Source organism: Emys orbicularis, chromosome 8 (genome assembly GCF_028017835.1).
Source record: "Emys orbicularis isolate rEmyOrb1 chromosome 8, rEmyOrb1.hap1, whole genome shotgun sequence".
Lineage (NCBI taxonomy): Eukaryota > Metazoa > Chordata > Testudines > Emydidae > Emys > Emys orbicularis.
The window spans coordinates 55,988,378-56,003,645 of NC_088690.1; the positions used below are offsets into that span (position 1 = coordinate 55,988,378).

The 15,268-nt window shown below is 41.6% G+C and overlaps 1 protein-coding gene across 2 annotated transcripts in view; it reads right to left on the reverse strand.

The window, feature by feature from the left end:
* The window catches only part of RGL1 (ral guanine nucleotide dissociation stimulator like 1), a 103,079-nt gene that overhangs the window by 61,366 nt on the left and 26,445 nt on the right, over positions 1 to 15,268 (reverse strand). For both annotated transcript variants that reach the window (XM_065409231.1, XM_065409230.1), the window contains exon 3: positions 4,275 to 4,483. In XM_065409231.1, the coding sequence (XP_065265303.1) occupies positions 4,275 to 4,483 (209 nt within the window). The remainder of the gene's footprint in view (positions 1 to 4,274; positions 4,484 to 15,268) is intronic.

Below are 15,268 nucleotides of genomic sequence, written 5' to 3' on the forward strand. Positions count from 1 at the left end.
TGGTAATGTTAACTCAGCCCCACTGCACAAAGTGTACATTTTAGGGGATAGGTTTAGCAACAAACATTAATATATTAGGCTGTGATTTTTAGAGGAAGCTTAAGGAGTTAGGTGCCCAATGGAATTTAAGCACCTCACTCCTTTAGGTGGCTTTGAAAATCCCTGCTATAATGTACACATTTACAAAGCAACATAGAAATAGAAACTACAACCCTGATGTGTTAACTTTACCATGAGAAACTTACTTTTTTCCAATTTCCTAACCTTTGTGAATCGAAAGTCATAACCTCAACATTACACTAATGTGCATTGCTTAGACTTCATTTTCCTTGGATTCATCTCCCCTCAGGAAAAAAAACCACAGAGCAATCTGAGAGAGCCTACAAGCTTTCCTGGCAAAGCAAGGGTCTCCAAACGATTCCTTGTGATTCCATTAACTAAATGTAGTTTACTGGAGTTTGATCATTTTTATGGTTAAAAACCAAACACCCAAAACCTTGGCTGATGGCTTTGGTATGGTCTGTTCTTGCAAAAGATTATCCCCTGATTCCCATCCCTGAGTTTAGAGTTCTTAAATCCCCAGCTGAAGGGCGTTAATTTTACTGTATTTATTTTGGCACTCATGAACGTGCTGGAGTGACATCTTTGGAGACTGATGTTCCCTACTGAACCACGAAGCTGGATCAGCATGAGCAACCAGAGTGCAGGCCTCCACCTTAGCCCTCCCCTTCCTCCCCACTCCATCCCACCCCACCCCACTCCCGGCTAACGTGCCTCAATCAACCCTGACTTAAACAGACGTCTCAGGGATGACCAGTCCTTGGCCAATATTACAAACAACAGTGCCAATCGGTGCCAGTTGTGTCACTGTGTTTTCAGATGTAGAAACTCATGTAGCAGGAATGCGCAGAGAGTGACTTATAATGAAAAATATGTCCTTAGCAGTTGCCCCCTTCTACAACAGTTTCCTAATGTATCAGTTGTCCTTATCTGCTCATTTTCCATAGTGACCTATGGCATGAATCACAAGAAATTGCAGGGAATATACAAATCTAGCAGAGTGCCCAGCAATAAGGGGCTAATCCAGCCTTCTTCTGTGTGGCCTCAAATGAGCCTTTGGTGGTGGAACAGAAGCAGTTTTGGCTGCAGAAGGGCTGAAACTGGATATAGGCAGGTTACACATGGCAAGCACAACCTGTGAACAGAATAGGCTACCAGTCCATGAGAGTCCCCTGCACAGTAGTATGTAGTAGGCCAAAACAGGGCAAGAGTGTCTGTAGCTTCTCAGGCGGCACATAAGGGCCTGCAGGGTTTACTTCAGCTACCAGGCTGAGCTATTCTCCAGAGTGTTGCATTGCAGCCTGGGACTGATTCCTTCCTCCCAACCCCAACACATCTGCTCAGCACCCAATCTAGTCTCCTAGGTGTTGCAGTGGGTTCTGGATTTGCCCCTCAGTGCACGATTGTTTTTACACATTGGTAAATTACAAATGTGCAGTATGTGAACTGGGAAGAGAACGAAGGTAACACAAAGAACAAGGATGGTTTTGTGGTAAAAACACTAGATTTGGACATAGAAGACTTAGATTAAATTTCCAAACTTCCTGTGTGAGTGGGCAAGTCACTTAATCTCTCTGTGCCTCAGTTTCCCCCCATTAAATTGGGCATAATAATCTCAACAGCACCTAAATGACAACTACAAAGAAATAAAAGAGTTGGAGCAACCAAATTAAAAACCCATGCAAAAAAGGGAACACACACATCTCCTGGGCACTTGAAGGGGAAATATGTATTTTATTTCAAATCAAACCATTTGTTAGCTAGAACTGTGTCATCTGGCTTCAAGCCCTCTTTGATCGGCTGATTTGGATTAATGTAGACACTGGTAACTTCTAATTGTTCATAGCAAAAAGGCAATCTTCTGTTGTACACATCTGATTAATACAGGAGAATGTAAAAGACATGGAAGAGAGTACAGTTTGGGAACCAGGAGGCAAATCAAAAGCAACTGTACTGTCAGAAAAATTGTGTTTAAAATAGATGCTTTTAAACAAAGTTAAGTTGAATTTTTAAGTACACCTCTACCCCGATATAACGCTGTCCTCGGGAGCCAAAAAATCTTACTGCGTTATAGGTGAAACCACGTTATATTGAACTTGCTTTGATCCGCTGGAGCGCACAGCCCCGCCCCCCTGGAGCGCTGCTTTACCGCGTTATATCCGAATTCGTGTTATATTAGATAGTGTTATATCGGGATAGAGGTGTACTTATTTTAGTAATTCCAACATTTTAGATTTTTTTTTTTAAAGTTCCTGCTGATAGAAATATATCCCTATAAAATAATTATATGCCATAGAAGTTTCATTATTGGATGTGACACAACAAACAAGCCAATCTATAGGCATATACCAGTTTGTTCACTCGCTAAATCTTTTTAGCAATTCATTTGCTTATGGGTGAGAGATTCTCAAGGCACACCACTTTAATGTCCCTCATTTCGAGAGTCATCATTCCTTGGAGCTCCAAAGTTCCCTACATTCCACAAAAAATTGGTGTCCCCTCATGTTTATTGTTGAAAATTATTTACATCAGAAGCAAAGAATCATGAAACTGAGGTTATGGAAAGAGTTGCTCACACTAAAGGAAGGAATCCTATAGTATCTTTAGTTCTCTGCATGAATAATATTTGTGTTCTCCTCATTGTGGATTTTTGTCACCCATTGTGTTCCACCTTTGGATCTTGGCAGATTGACAGGGACATTCTTAAGTCTGAAGCTAACCTTGTATTCTTGTTCCCCAGTGTGGCTTCTCTTTCACAACTCCTACATGTTACATGGCCTTTATGCTCCTTGTATCTGAACAGTACTTTGTATCATAAGAGTCATGCAGGGCCGGTCTTCTAAGCACTTTAGCATCATTATTAACGAAGTCACACAACAGCTCTGTGAGATAAGCATTATACACATTTTCCAGATGGGGAAACTGAAGCATGGAGAATGTATATGTCTTGCCCAGTACCACATAGGAAGTCAGTGGGATAGCCAAGACTAGAAAACCAGGAGGCCCAACTCCCAGTCTCCTGCTCTAATTACTAGACAATGCTATAGCCTTTCTGTACATCACTTGATTTTGACAACATGCTAACTAAATAAGCACAAGAAATAAAATGCCCCTTTATCCCTTTGGAGGTCAAGTCATAAATAGAGAGGGGGAAAAAATTGCTGAAACCGCAAAATGATTACACTATGGTGATGTAAACAACTTAAAGTACTCCTACCAAAAAAGCCATTCTTAACTTATAAGCAGAATAAAAAGCATGGAATATTACAGACTGATAACTGATGTCTTTTATGTATGGACCAATCACCTTACTAACTCCACCTAAACTTGGATTATTTTGAGATTAAATGGATTTCTACATTAGATTTTGTATTCTGGACAGGGCCGGCTCCAGGGTTTTTGCCGCCCCAAGCGGCGCGCAAAAAAAAAAAAAAAAAGCCGCGATCGCGATCTGCGGCGGCAATTCGCCGGGAGGTCCTTCGCGCCGAGCGGGAGTGAGGGACCGTCCGCCGAATTGCCGCCGAATAGCTGGAGGTGGCGCCCCTCTCCGGAGTGGCCGCCCCAAGCACCTGCTTGGCAAGCTGGTGCCTGGAGCCGGCCCTGATTCTGGAACCACTGAGCTCTCCAAAAAAACAGTGCCTGTGTCATGGCTTCCTTCAAAAATCAAAAAGGCCAATCTGCTGTCCTTTCACGACAGGAGATAAAGATGAGTATTCTGGCCCAGTGTAGTAGATATGGAACAGGCTTGTATGCTCACGCCTGTACAGTCTATGGTCTTGACACGGCAATGGCCTCTTCTGTGTAGCCCGCATACAGGAGACTGTGCCAGGGGATACTAATGGCTTGAATTCAGTGATAACTCTGACTTTGCAGCATATCTGTTCAGTTATTTGGGGTTGGTTATGCCACTTTCCCTAGAGTAGTCACAATTTGGTTCTTTAGTAGCCCAAACTAGCCATCTCTCCCTATTTGGCAGCGATGGCGTTATGAAGTGAGGAGGAGAGACATTTATCAACCCAATGGTTAAGCTGAAATACTGGATTTTCCAAGCTTGTAGGAATCAGCACTGATTTTGAAATATCTAAATATCATGTAGCCTTTCAAATATATCTTCAATACATTTGAGCTAATTCCTTGCAATGTTCCTCATCATGTACATAACATGACAGTTTTCCATATTACTATTTTCTCTATAGCTACCCACTAACTCTTACCTGTCGAGGAGACGTTCCAGTACTTCTTTAGTAGAGGCAAAGCCCCTATATGTTGACAGAAAGATGCTGATGTAGGTAAAGTCATTGTCCCCAAAAGCCGTCAGCAGGTTCTCCACAAGTTTCTCCAGAGTGCCAGCTTTTATTGTTCTGATCTTACATGTTTCGTACTGGCTGACAGTATGTCCTGGAGGCAATTGGTCCCCTTCAACCTATGAAATAAAGGATCAAAAGCATGGGAGAAACCAAATACCCCAAATGAGAAGAATTACCGCAGCGAACAACAAGTTAAACTATGCTTTTTGGGTAAGGGATAAATGACAGCGTGCCTTCAAGTCCTGAAATATTCTGTCATTTTTGATGACCACTGAACTCTAGAAGATGGGTCTATTGATGAAACACTTCAGAATTGTTTACCCTTTTACAAATATTTCTTTGACATCCTTCGCCTGACGTTTCAGTAGCAGACTGTAGTCAAACCACCACACTTTATGATGCCATTAGATCTTACAATCTAAACCAGACTAGTACTTGGATAAGAGACCTGTAAGGAACATCTAGGTGTGAGAGGAAATAATACTGGTAATTCAGTGGCTCTCATATTTCTAAATCAGTATTAAAACCAATACCCACAGCCAGGTGTTTGGAACACTGAGGCAGGGGGTGGAAATTATGCACTGAAGGTGATAATTTTAGATGAGACGTAAAACTGATGTCCTGAACACTTGTGGTCATTCAACATTCCATAATGCTTTTTGCAAAAGGAGGGTGTTAACTCTAGTGTCCTGGTCAAATCCCAAATGTATCATTACATTCTGTCACTATTTCTCTTTGTTTCAATGAGATGCAATATTTCTCATCACGTCTACATTTTTGTATAGCATTTTATGTACGGTTTAGAGCCTGAACTAATGTCTGTTGAAGTCAATGGGAAGAGTTCCATTGGCTTCAATGACTTTTGGATCAGGCCTTAAAGAGCTGTCATTATCACTCTAGAGTTGATTATATATCAGTAATGGAAAATGATCCCCGTGAATAGTTCATATACATGTTTGTAAAGGTATCGGAGATTACAAGTGCTATATAAATGAAAGATATAAATACATGCACTAATAAATAAAATATAATAGTAATGACTCCATCAATTTGATGAGAAGTTCCCTTTTTTTCGTTTAAATTGCCCAATATTAAGGAAGAATTTTATTAGAGACTATTGGCATAAAAAGGCAGAGAGCGGGAAAGAGGAGACTTCAGCAACGTGTATAGTTTTTTCTTTTTTAAAAAAAAACTGTGTGCCAGTGTTACTAAGGTACTGTAGATTCAACTTGGGGAATGTATGCTGAAGTGCATGTGCTCAGTTACCTTGTAATGAATGGTGTGTGTAGGTGTCATCCAGCCTACCTACTGCTGATACCAATAAACTTTCACGAATGGGAAAAAAAGCTGTTTCCTTGGAGTGAAGTAGATGGTTCATACCTGTCTGTGAGAGTCTGCAATCCCAGATGGGAAAAAAAGTGTTAACAATCCCCCGCAAGCAACATAGTCTGACTTGTGTAAATTAACAATTGAAATACAGTTTGAATAAATGAAAACAGCTCTTTTAAATATAAAGTTACTTTTATATGGGTACAAGATGTGTACAATTTAGGGTAGGAAAAATGTATATATTGAGGAGTAATGGGATCATGCAAAGGAAAATTTAGGCTATCAAGAAACATTTCTTGACCACAAGGTCTATTAGACTGTAGTATGATCTTCCACAGGAAGAAGTGGAAGCCCCATTGTTTAGACATTTTAATTCTAATTTAAAATCAGACTGGATGGAGCACTAATAAATATGTTGTAGAGAATAACCATGCACTGACCAAGGATGGTCTAAATAAGCTAATTAGTCTTATCCATCATTATTTTTTGCTACAGTCTCAAGACAGAATAGGATGAGTTCAAGCTATTTCCGTTGCACTTCAGCATTAGGATATTGAATAGTTTGTTTTCTGGTAGCTTTCAGACACTAGCTTACGCCCGACATTCTACTGAGACTGAAATTCGAGATAGAGACAGGGTGTCACAGCTGGTTTCCCCACACCCAGCCTCTCCCTCCCCAGCTAACAGCAATATAACATCACCACTGCTGCTTCTCCTTTCCCCGGCTGTCCCTCAGTGAAATTCTGTAATTTTTGTTAAAGAACTGTTGTTTTTTTATCTGAATTCAATGTTGGTGAAAGCTGCCAGAGTCTGAGGTCCTCAATCTACAGAGCAGGTGCAACCTGAATAGCAGAAGTACAAGTTTCTCCATGTTGCTTTGGCAACATAGCTCAACCTTCCCAGAAAGGACCACCTCTAGGAGTTAGAAGGAAGTTCAATCTCCATGCTCAGCCAATCACTGGTCTCTCTGACAAGACTGCCAAATAAAGCACTTGTTAATGGAAACTATGATGACAGTTTCTGAGACACAAACACCTGGTACTGGACTGAAGCCATCAAAGAGCCATGAGATGTTTGTGTCTTTTGGTAACTACCAGCCTGAACTGGATTCAAACTGGCAAGACACAAAGAAAGGCTTGTTAGTCAATTATCAATTTCCAGAGTCACTTTGCCCCACAGAGTTTTGTGATCTTTAAAATTCTTTTAGAAAACGGCAAGCCTGAGTCTGGCTTCTCTGAGGTAGCCAACTGCTGTTGTATCCACACATGCTGCTTTGAGGAAGAAAGTCTCATGTTTGGTAGTTTCCAACATTGGTTTCTCTTCTAGAGTTCTTCCCCAAAATGGCTGCCACCATTCTCAGAGCACAGTTAACCACCTTTGTGTCTACTTTATGAATGGCTCTGCGACCATATATTGTCTTCAATCTATTTGTGGCACTACTATGGACAGCAGTAAGAGAAATGCGTGCGTCTTAAGGTCAGTATATGGCTTGAAGTGCTTGAGGGCTGGTACTCTTCTCCTCCATTGATGCAGATTATCCAATGGAACTCTAAAGGCTCCTTTGTCCATTCAACCAACCAACCAACCAGATATTATGTTGTGTTTGTTCATATCACCCCACTTGCTACACTTTGATATCCTAATGACAGGTAGGCTGGCAAAAACATCCAATGCAGTCCAACAACAACTTTTTCACAGACAGATTTTCTCTCAGCTGTTTAGTGCTGGGAGTTTTAGTTAAACAGGTTTTAACAAAACAAAACCATAATAGGGCTCTATAGAAAAAAAAAAAAAAAGGAGGGTGAGGCCAGACCTGCTCTGCTACAACCAAGATGTCCTTTATAGAGGCAAATGCTATGTGCCGGAGTGCTTGTCTACACACAAAAATGCACTCCTTTACCAGTTTATTTAAAATTGTCCAAACTAATATCAGTTTAAAACTAATTGTATCAGCTTAGTTTTCCTTTGTAAATTTACCGTTTCAACGCCAGGTTTAAATTATTATTTTATGTAATGTGGTAGTGCCTAGAAGGCCCAGTTAAGGACCAGAACTCCATTGTGCTAGACACTGTACAAAAACCAAACAAAAAGATAGTCCCTGATTTAAAAGTGTCCATGTGCAAAGGTCCACCGATTTAACTAAATTAACTTTAAAACACACCTTTAGTTAAATCAGTACAACTGCATGTGTAGATCAGGCCTGACTCACACAAGTAGTCCTGTTGGCTTTAACAGGACTACTTGTGCTACTAAGTCAAGCACAATTTGGAGACCAATCCAACTCCCATTGACTTTAATAGGATCCTGAATCAGACTTATCTGCTAACTTGGTGTGGTGATCTTCTTCTTATAAGGCTACTGAGTTAGCTTTTGTATAAGTATTAGCAATATAGCGATAGATATCCGTGGAACTGTATTCACTCCTTCTTACAAGAAGAAACTCCTTTTTTTTTCTTGGTAGTGTAGTTGGCTAGGAAGGATGACTGTTGTCTGGCGGTCAGGCCAGGAAAATGGGAGTTAGGGCTTTAGGGTCCTCGCTCTGCCAACAATTCATTGTGTGGCCAGGGCTAGTCAGTTACGGACAGATTGTGTCATTAAGGTACAGCCCCCAGTAGGTGGGAGATGAAGGGCCACACTGCCCCAGTAGGAATTCTGGGAGGTAAGGTAGCTCAGGGAGGCACAATATCTCCCAGAGCTCCCTAGCATGGGAGGAGAACATCTGCCGTGCATTCTTTCCAGAGGGTGCAGCATATGCTTCCCTTTGAGGCCAGACAGCTACACAGCCCTGTTTTCTCCCCACCCATTTTGAGGTGGTCTACAACTGTGTCTAGCTACATTGCAGGGGGATACAGGCAGCAGAAGGCTCTTTGCACCTTACTCACTCAGCTCATATATGCAAAGCCAGTCATAATCCAACCCTTAGTCTGCGTGCCTCAGTTTACCCATATATAAAATGGGTATAATAATACCTAGCTCACCTCTGATGCTATATAAATAATTGGTGATTAGACAGTCATAGGATACAAGTATTATTTGCACACACCATCCTCAATAGGAAAGTAATTAAAATATACATTTAAATATTTATCAAGTCACTGTCATGAATTTTTAATCTTGATCCATTTTGCCTTTCTTGCTACTTTGCTTTAAAATCAGGGACCAATGTTATAATAAAGGATCTAACTAGCAATCTTTCTTTAGTTTTCAGATCTCTTTTATATATAGGTTTGGTCACTGTCGTGTTTTAGACTATGGAGATTAACAGAAGATTTTACATACATATTTATTTATTTTACTTCACTATCTTAAAACAATCCAGCCAGTTTGAAGACTTACTAATGATGAACAATCTTAAGAAGTGGTAAGAAACCAATTTGGGAACAAACTGTGGATTTGTATCATTCAGTGATAGGTACAGGTAGGGTAAGAAGATAAATGCAAAACCTGTAGTTTGCTAAATTTCCCCTTAAGTGGCTTTAATCCCCCTTGCAAATCATTTTTACATTTATAATATAGCCTTTAGTTTTTTTTTATAAATCACTTAAAAACGAAATCCTTCCTTCAGTTTGAGGAAATGAGCATTATCTGAAATCTTACTTTAAAGCAGCAGCATCTCACTTGTGAATGAGGACATTTCTTTTGTTTTAGCGCAGGGGTAGGCAACCTATGGCATGCGTGCCAAAGGCGGCACGCGAGCTGATTTTCAGTGGCACTCACACTGCCCGGGTCCTGGCCACCGGTCCTGGGGGCTCTGCATTTTAATTTAATTTTAAATGAAGCTTCTTAAACATTTTAAAAACCTTATTTACTTTACATACAACAATAGTTTAGTTATATATTATAGACTTATAGAAAGAGACCTTCTAAAAATGTTAAAATGTATTACTGGCACACGAAACCTTAAATTAGAGTGAATAAGTGAAGACTCGGCACACCACTTCTGAAAGGTTGCTGACCCCTAAATTTAGCGTATGCTTTGGGCCTGTAGAACAAGGAACAACATGCCTTCCCTGTTACATTAAAATATAATTAGCTGTTTTTATACAGATGATTCAGGCAGGGAACCAAAATAGCAATGAGCAATAACTTCTACATCCCTAAAGTCCATGGGAAATTATTTATCATCATCATTTATTTCCAGTAGCATTCCACAATGTGCTAGGCTTTCTAAACTGCAAAGAAAGCACGATCCTTGACCCAAAGAGCTCATTATCTAAGGTCTTAATCTTGCAAATTGCTCCATGTGGCTGGATCGCCATGCCTCTGGAGGAGTCCCCGCTGACTTCTCCTTGTTTGAAGCAGGTTACAGGATTGGGGCATAAAAGATCAACAGAGAGTAATGAGAAAGGATATGTAGATAAGTAGAGGTTCAAGGGAGTTAATAACCACATCTTGATAATACATAAGGTAATGCTAACATTATAAACAGATTAGGACCTTATTGTGAACTCACTGGCATGGAGTGTCTACAGCATGGATAGCTGTATGGGGTAGAACCTGGTCTCAAGTGCACTGGTGTCAATGCAACCCCACTGAAATAAATGGAGTGACACCACTGGAACTTGAAGATTTTGTCCCACAAAAATCTTACAATTGCTATTTATTAACCTTTTGCGATTGAAAAGTATGTGAATTGCCATGGCACTCTACAACCCCACCCAGAAAAGGCATAAAGCAACACGATGGTATTACTACTATTATTTTTGTAAGTAAAAAAAATTTCTAAGCAAAACTTAGTTTTGTGAATAAACTAAAACAAGCAATTTGCATGTTAAAAAAAAAAAATCGAACCTCATTTTTGATACTTCACTGTTAAAGTTTTGATTTTTCAAATCAGCTATTAATTATTTAACAGTTCCCTTCACTTCTTGAAGAGGAACTTGTGCTTCATTGTATTTAACTTAACATTTTTTATCTAGCAGAATTTTTTTCCTTTTACATTAAAGTTAGGGCCATGTTCTACTCTTTTTCCACAGGCAAAACTCCCATTCACGTCAGCATGCGGATGAAGGGGAGAATCTGGCTCTAAGATTGAAACACACACAAAAATACACTAATTGTAACTTGCCCAAGACATCATACTGCGAGAATGCTAACAAAAAACCACTGACAACCCAAAATTGAGTTTGCCAGCAAAAGAGCAAGCTGCCAGAAATCATTTTAAGGGACTTTTAGGGACCGTTTTTATTTGCATTATTTCAGCAACTCTGCCTTGAAGTTTAAAAGGAAAAAAGACTTGGCAGACAAGAGTTCAGTAACACAGACTTACAGAATAAGACATTGTGGGCTGACCTAGCATGCTAACCGGAAACTGCTCAATCTGGATTTAATCAGACCATCTCTTTACTGACATGACCAGGATACCCAAAAGCAGGAGGAGTTTTTATGTTTGCTTTGGGCCAGCTGTTTGCCTATGAGAATACTGTACCTACTGCTTTTAAAAAGGGGCCTCTGAAGCCCTTGGACAAGTTTTCACCCATTAAAGTCACTGGAGGTCACATGCCAATTCCGAAAGCTCGATTTTGAAAAGTTTACCCCCAATGTTTCCTTCAATATGAATGTCTAATGGCTCGGTTTTCAAAGGTGCTGAGCACCTCAGGCTTGCATTAACTTAACTGGGATTCATGGGACCCCAACAACTGAAAATCAGGCCATATGTCTCAATTTCACAGTGATTTCCTCCAATCAAAAGAATGCTAGTACTGATATTTTGTGCATGTGCTTGATGAGCAAACAGCTTCCTACCACGTAAGGAGAATCTCTCAATACCAGATGAAACTACTTAAGAGTAAACTGAGGTATATCCTTTATTCATCAGAATAGGTAGCTATTACACTGATGTGTTTCTAACAATCTCTATCAACCCCTTGGAATGTTATGTACTCTGAAGGGCAAATCCAGTTGGGCTTTATAGCACGTAACTTCATCCATACATACAACTCCCACACACAACAATGGTGCTCCATGTGGATTGAAAGTCCTTAGGTTAAGATTCTGTGAGATGCTGAGCTCCCTCAACTCACATGAACTTCAAAGAGAGTAGAATTAGGCCCTGATTGGCATATAACATTAACATAAAGGTCACCCACAGAACAGAGTTTGGTTCCATTGTCATTTACAACTGAGGCCTTCACCCTGCTGCAACTGCCATCATGCAGGCAGATGTCTGCACCCACATGGAGTCCCACTGACTTAATTGGGCTCCATGTAGGTGCAGGGATCCACCACACAGCTAGCTGCAGGACTGGGGACTTAGACTGTAAATTCTTTGGGGCAATGATTGTACCAGCTTCTCTTTTAGCACAGAACCCAACACACACCTTCTGAACTCAATAAATAGTAATAATACAGAACCATACTCAGAGTGTCCTAAATTACAATGAGTTTGTTACTGGCACAGCAGGAAATGTATAGGCAAATGTGACAGCCATTATGAGTTCAATAGCAGATCACACAGTTTATGATATTAGAGCCTTTCTCCCTCCCCCCCTTTGAGGTTACTGGCCAGGAAGCTGAGGTTATCTACTGCTCCTTCCACAAAATACCAGAGAAGCTTTAATTTCCACAAAGACACCACCAAAGACAGATAGAAAGGAAAGCAGCACCTAGGCTATACCAGTCCACTACAATTTAAGTACTCGGTATGTGCCCAAGTCATGGTATAGGACTTGAATCCACAATCAGGAAAAAGATCTTGGAGTCATCGTGGATAATTCTCTGAAGACGTCCACGTAGTGTGCAGCAGCAGTCAAAAAAACAAACAGGATGTTAGGAATAATTAAAAAGGGGATAGAGAATAAGACGGAGAATATCTTATTGCCCTTCTATAAATCCATGGTACGCCCACATCTTGAATACTGCGTACAGATGTGGTCTCCTCATCTCAAAAAAGATATACTGGCATTAGAAAAAGTTCAGAGAAGGGCAACTAAAATGATTAGGGGTTTGGAATGGGTCCCATATGAGGAGAGATTAAAGAGGCTAGGACTTTTCAGCTTGGAAAAGAGGAGACTAAGGGGGGGTATGATAGAGGTATATAAAATCATGAATGATGTGGAGAAAGTGAATAAGGAAAAGTTATTTACTTGTTCCCATAATAACTAGGAGCCACCAAATGAAATTAATGGGCAGCAGGTTTAAAACAAATAAAAGGAAGTTCTTCTTCACACAGCGCACTGTCAACCTGTGGAACTCCTTGCCTGAGGAGGTTGTGAAGGCTAGGACTATAACAGGGTTTAAAAGAGAACTGGATAAATTCATGGAGGTTAAGTCCATTAATGGCTATTAGCCAGGATGGGTAAGGAATGGTGTCCCTAGCCTCTGTTTGTCAGAGGGTGGTGATGGACGATAGGAGAGAGATCACTTTATCATTACCTGTTAGGTTCACTCCCTCTGGGGCACCTGGCATTGGCCACTGTTGGTAGACAGGATACTGGGCTGGATGGACCTTTGGTCTGACCCAGTACGGCCATTCTTATGTTCTTAATCTTGTGGGCTAAACACAAGAATGCTACCCATCAAGCTATAATGGCATTATAAAGGAATGGTATATTGGTGTCACTCAGCTAACGGTGTATATTAGTAGCAAGGAGTACTGACAGACTTAGAAGGACATCACCAACTGAAATTTGCTCAATATCTACATGATGTTACACCAAGCTTTTACCAAAACAAAGACCTATAGAAGGTTTTTACTATTTAAAATATATGCCCTTGGAAACAACTGTTTTGAAACAAAGAAACATTCCCCTGCAGCATCTGCAACCCAAACAGGTAGTATTTGGACTCAAAGTGAAACTGACTGTGAACAAAAGTGAAACTGATTTAATTTATTTTCAATATCCAAGTTAAGAGAAATACTGAAAGAAAACAAACAGGATAAACAGTGACAAGTAAACTGGATTTTAAACATTCTTCCAGTTTAATTATTTAAAATGTTAACATCTAAGATGATTTGTTTGATTAAAAAGATATGGGGTAGAATTTTCAAATGCACCTATGTGATTAACTCTGAAGACCCATTTTCAACTGTGACTTAGGCACATAGGAACCTAAGTGTCATTGACTTGTTATGAGGCATAGGCTATTAAGTACCTATGTCACTTTTGACAATGGGACTCAGATACTTTTGAAAATTTTACCCATGGTCTTTAAATTGACAGTGCACCTTTAAATATAGGATATTTAGCTAGGGTTACCATATCTATTAAATAAAAAAAGAGGACCCTCCACGGGCCCTGGCCCCGCCCATTTCCCCACCCCCCAGCCCCGCCCCAACTCCGCCCCTTCCCCGCCCTAACTCCGCCCCCTCCTCCCTCCCACTCCCAGCCACGGGGAAAGGGCTGCCCGAGCGCTACCAGCTTCACAGTTTGCCGGGCAGCCCCCAGACCCTGCGCCCCCAGCCGGTGCTTGCCCAGCGCAGCTGGAGCCTGGGAGGGGAAGCGCCCAGCCGGGGGCGCAGGGTCTGGAGGCTGCCCGGCAAACCGTGAAGCCGGTAGCGCTTGGGCTTCGGGCAGCCCCCATGCCTCCGGACCCTGTGCCCCCAGCCGGGCACTTCCCCTCCCGGGCTCCGGCGGCGCAGGGTCCGGAGGCATGGGGGCTGCCCGAAGCCGGTAGCGCTTGGGCAGCCCGGCTCTGTTTAAGAGCCGGGCTGCCCGAGCGCTACCGGCTTCGGGCAGCCCCCATGCCCGGCTCTTAAACAGAGCCGAAGAGTCAGGGGAGGAGCAGAGCAGCTGCGGCTGGAGGCTCTGCTCCTCCGCTGACTCTTCGGCTCTGTTTAAGAGCCGGGCTGCCCGAGCGCTACCGGCTTCGGGCAGCCCCCGTGCCTCCGGACCCTGCGCCCCCAGCAGGGCACTTCCCCTCCCGGGCTCCGGCGGCGCAGGGTCCGGAGGTATGGGGGCTGCCCAAAGCCCGTAGCGCTCGGCTCTTAAACAGAGCCGAAGAGTTAGGGGAGGAGCAGAGCCGCCATTTTCCCGGACATGTTCGGCTTTTTGGCAATTCCCCCCGGACGGGGGTTTGAGTGCCGAAAAGCCGGACATGTCCGGGAAAAAGAGAATGTATGGTAACCCTAATTTAGCACATTTGTGCAGAAACTACTTTCATCTTTAGAGATGCTGAGAATAAATCGTCCCACCATTTTTTTTTTAAATCATCAAAAGAACAACATTCAGAAGTGCAAACAGACCTGCCACTTGTCTTGGGAGAACAAAGGAAATCTATGGCACATTTAGTCTAAAACTTCACAGACAGATTCATAAATTCATATGTTGCTTAGAGAAATGTTAAAAGGGACCTACATGGATAAATACAGCTTTGTAAACTGTCATGAAGAGAGATTAAACCCAAGACAAGAGTAAAGAAAAAAATAATACAACTGAATTGCATAGCAAAGAGTGTCAGAACAGGAACCTCCAAGCAACAAGCCCTCTAGCACTGTACTAGGTAAAACACACACCTCATTTCAATCAATTTTGTTTCAAAGAATTACTTTAAAGATAATTAATTAACAAGGAACTAACGTGTACAGAGTGCTTTTCATTCCAGAAGGATCTAAATATGCTTCATAAACTGCA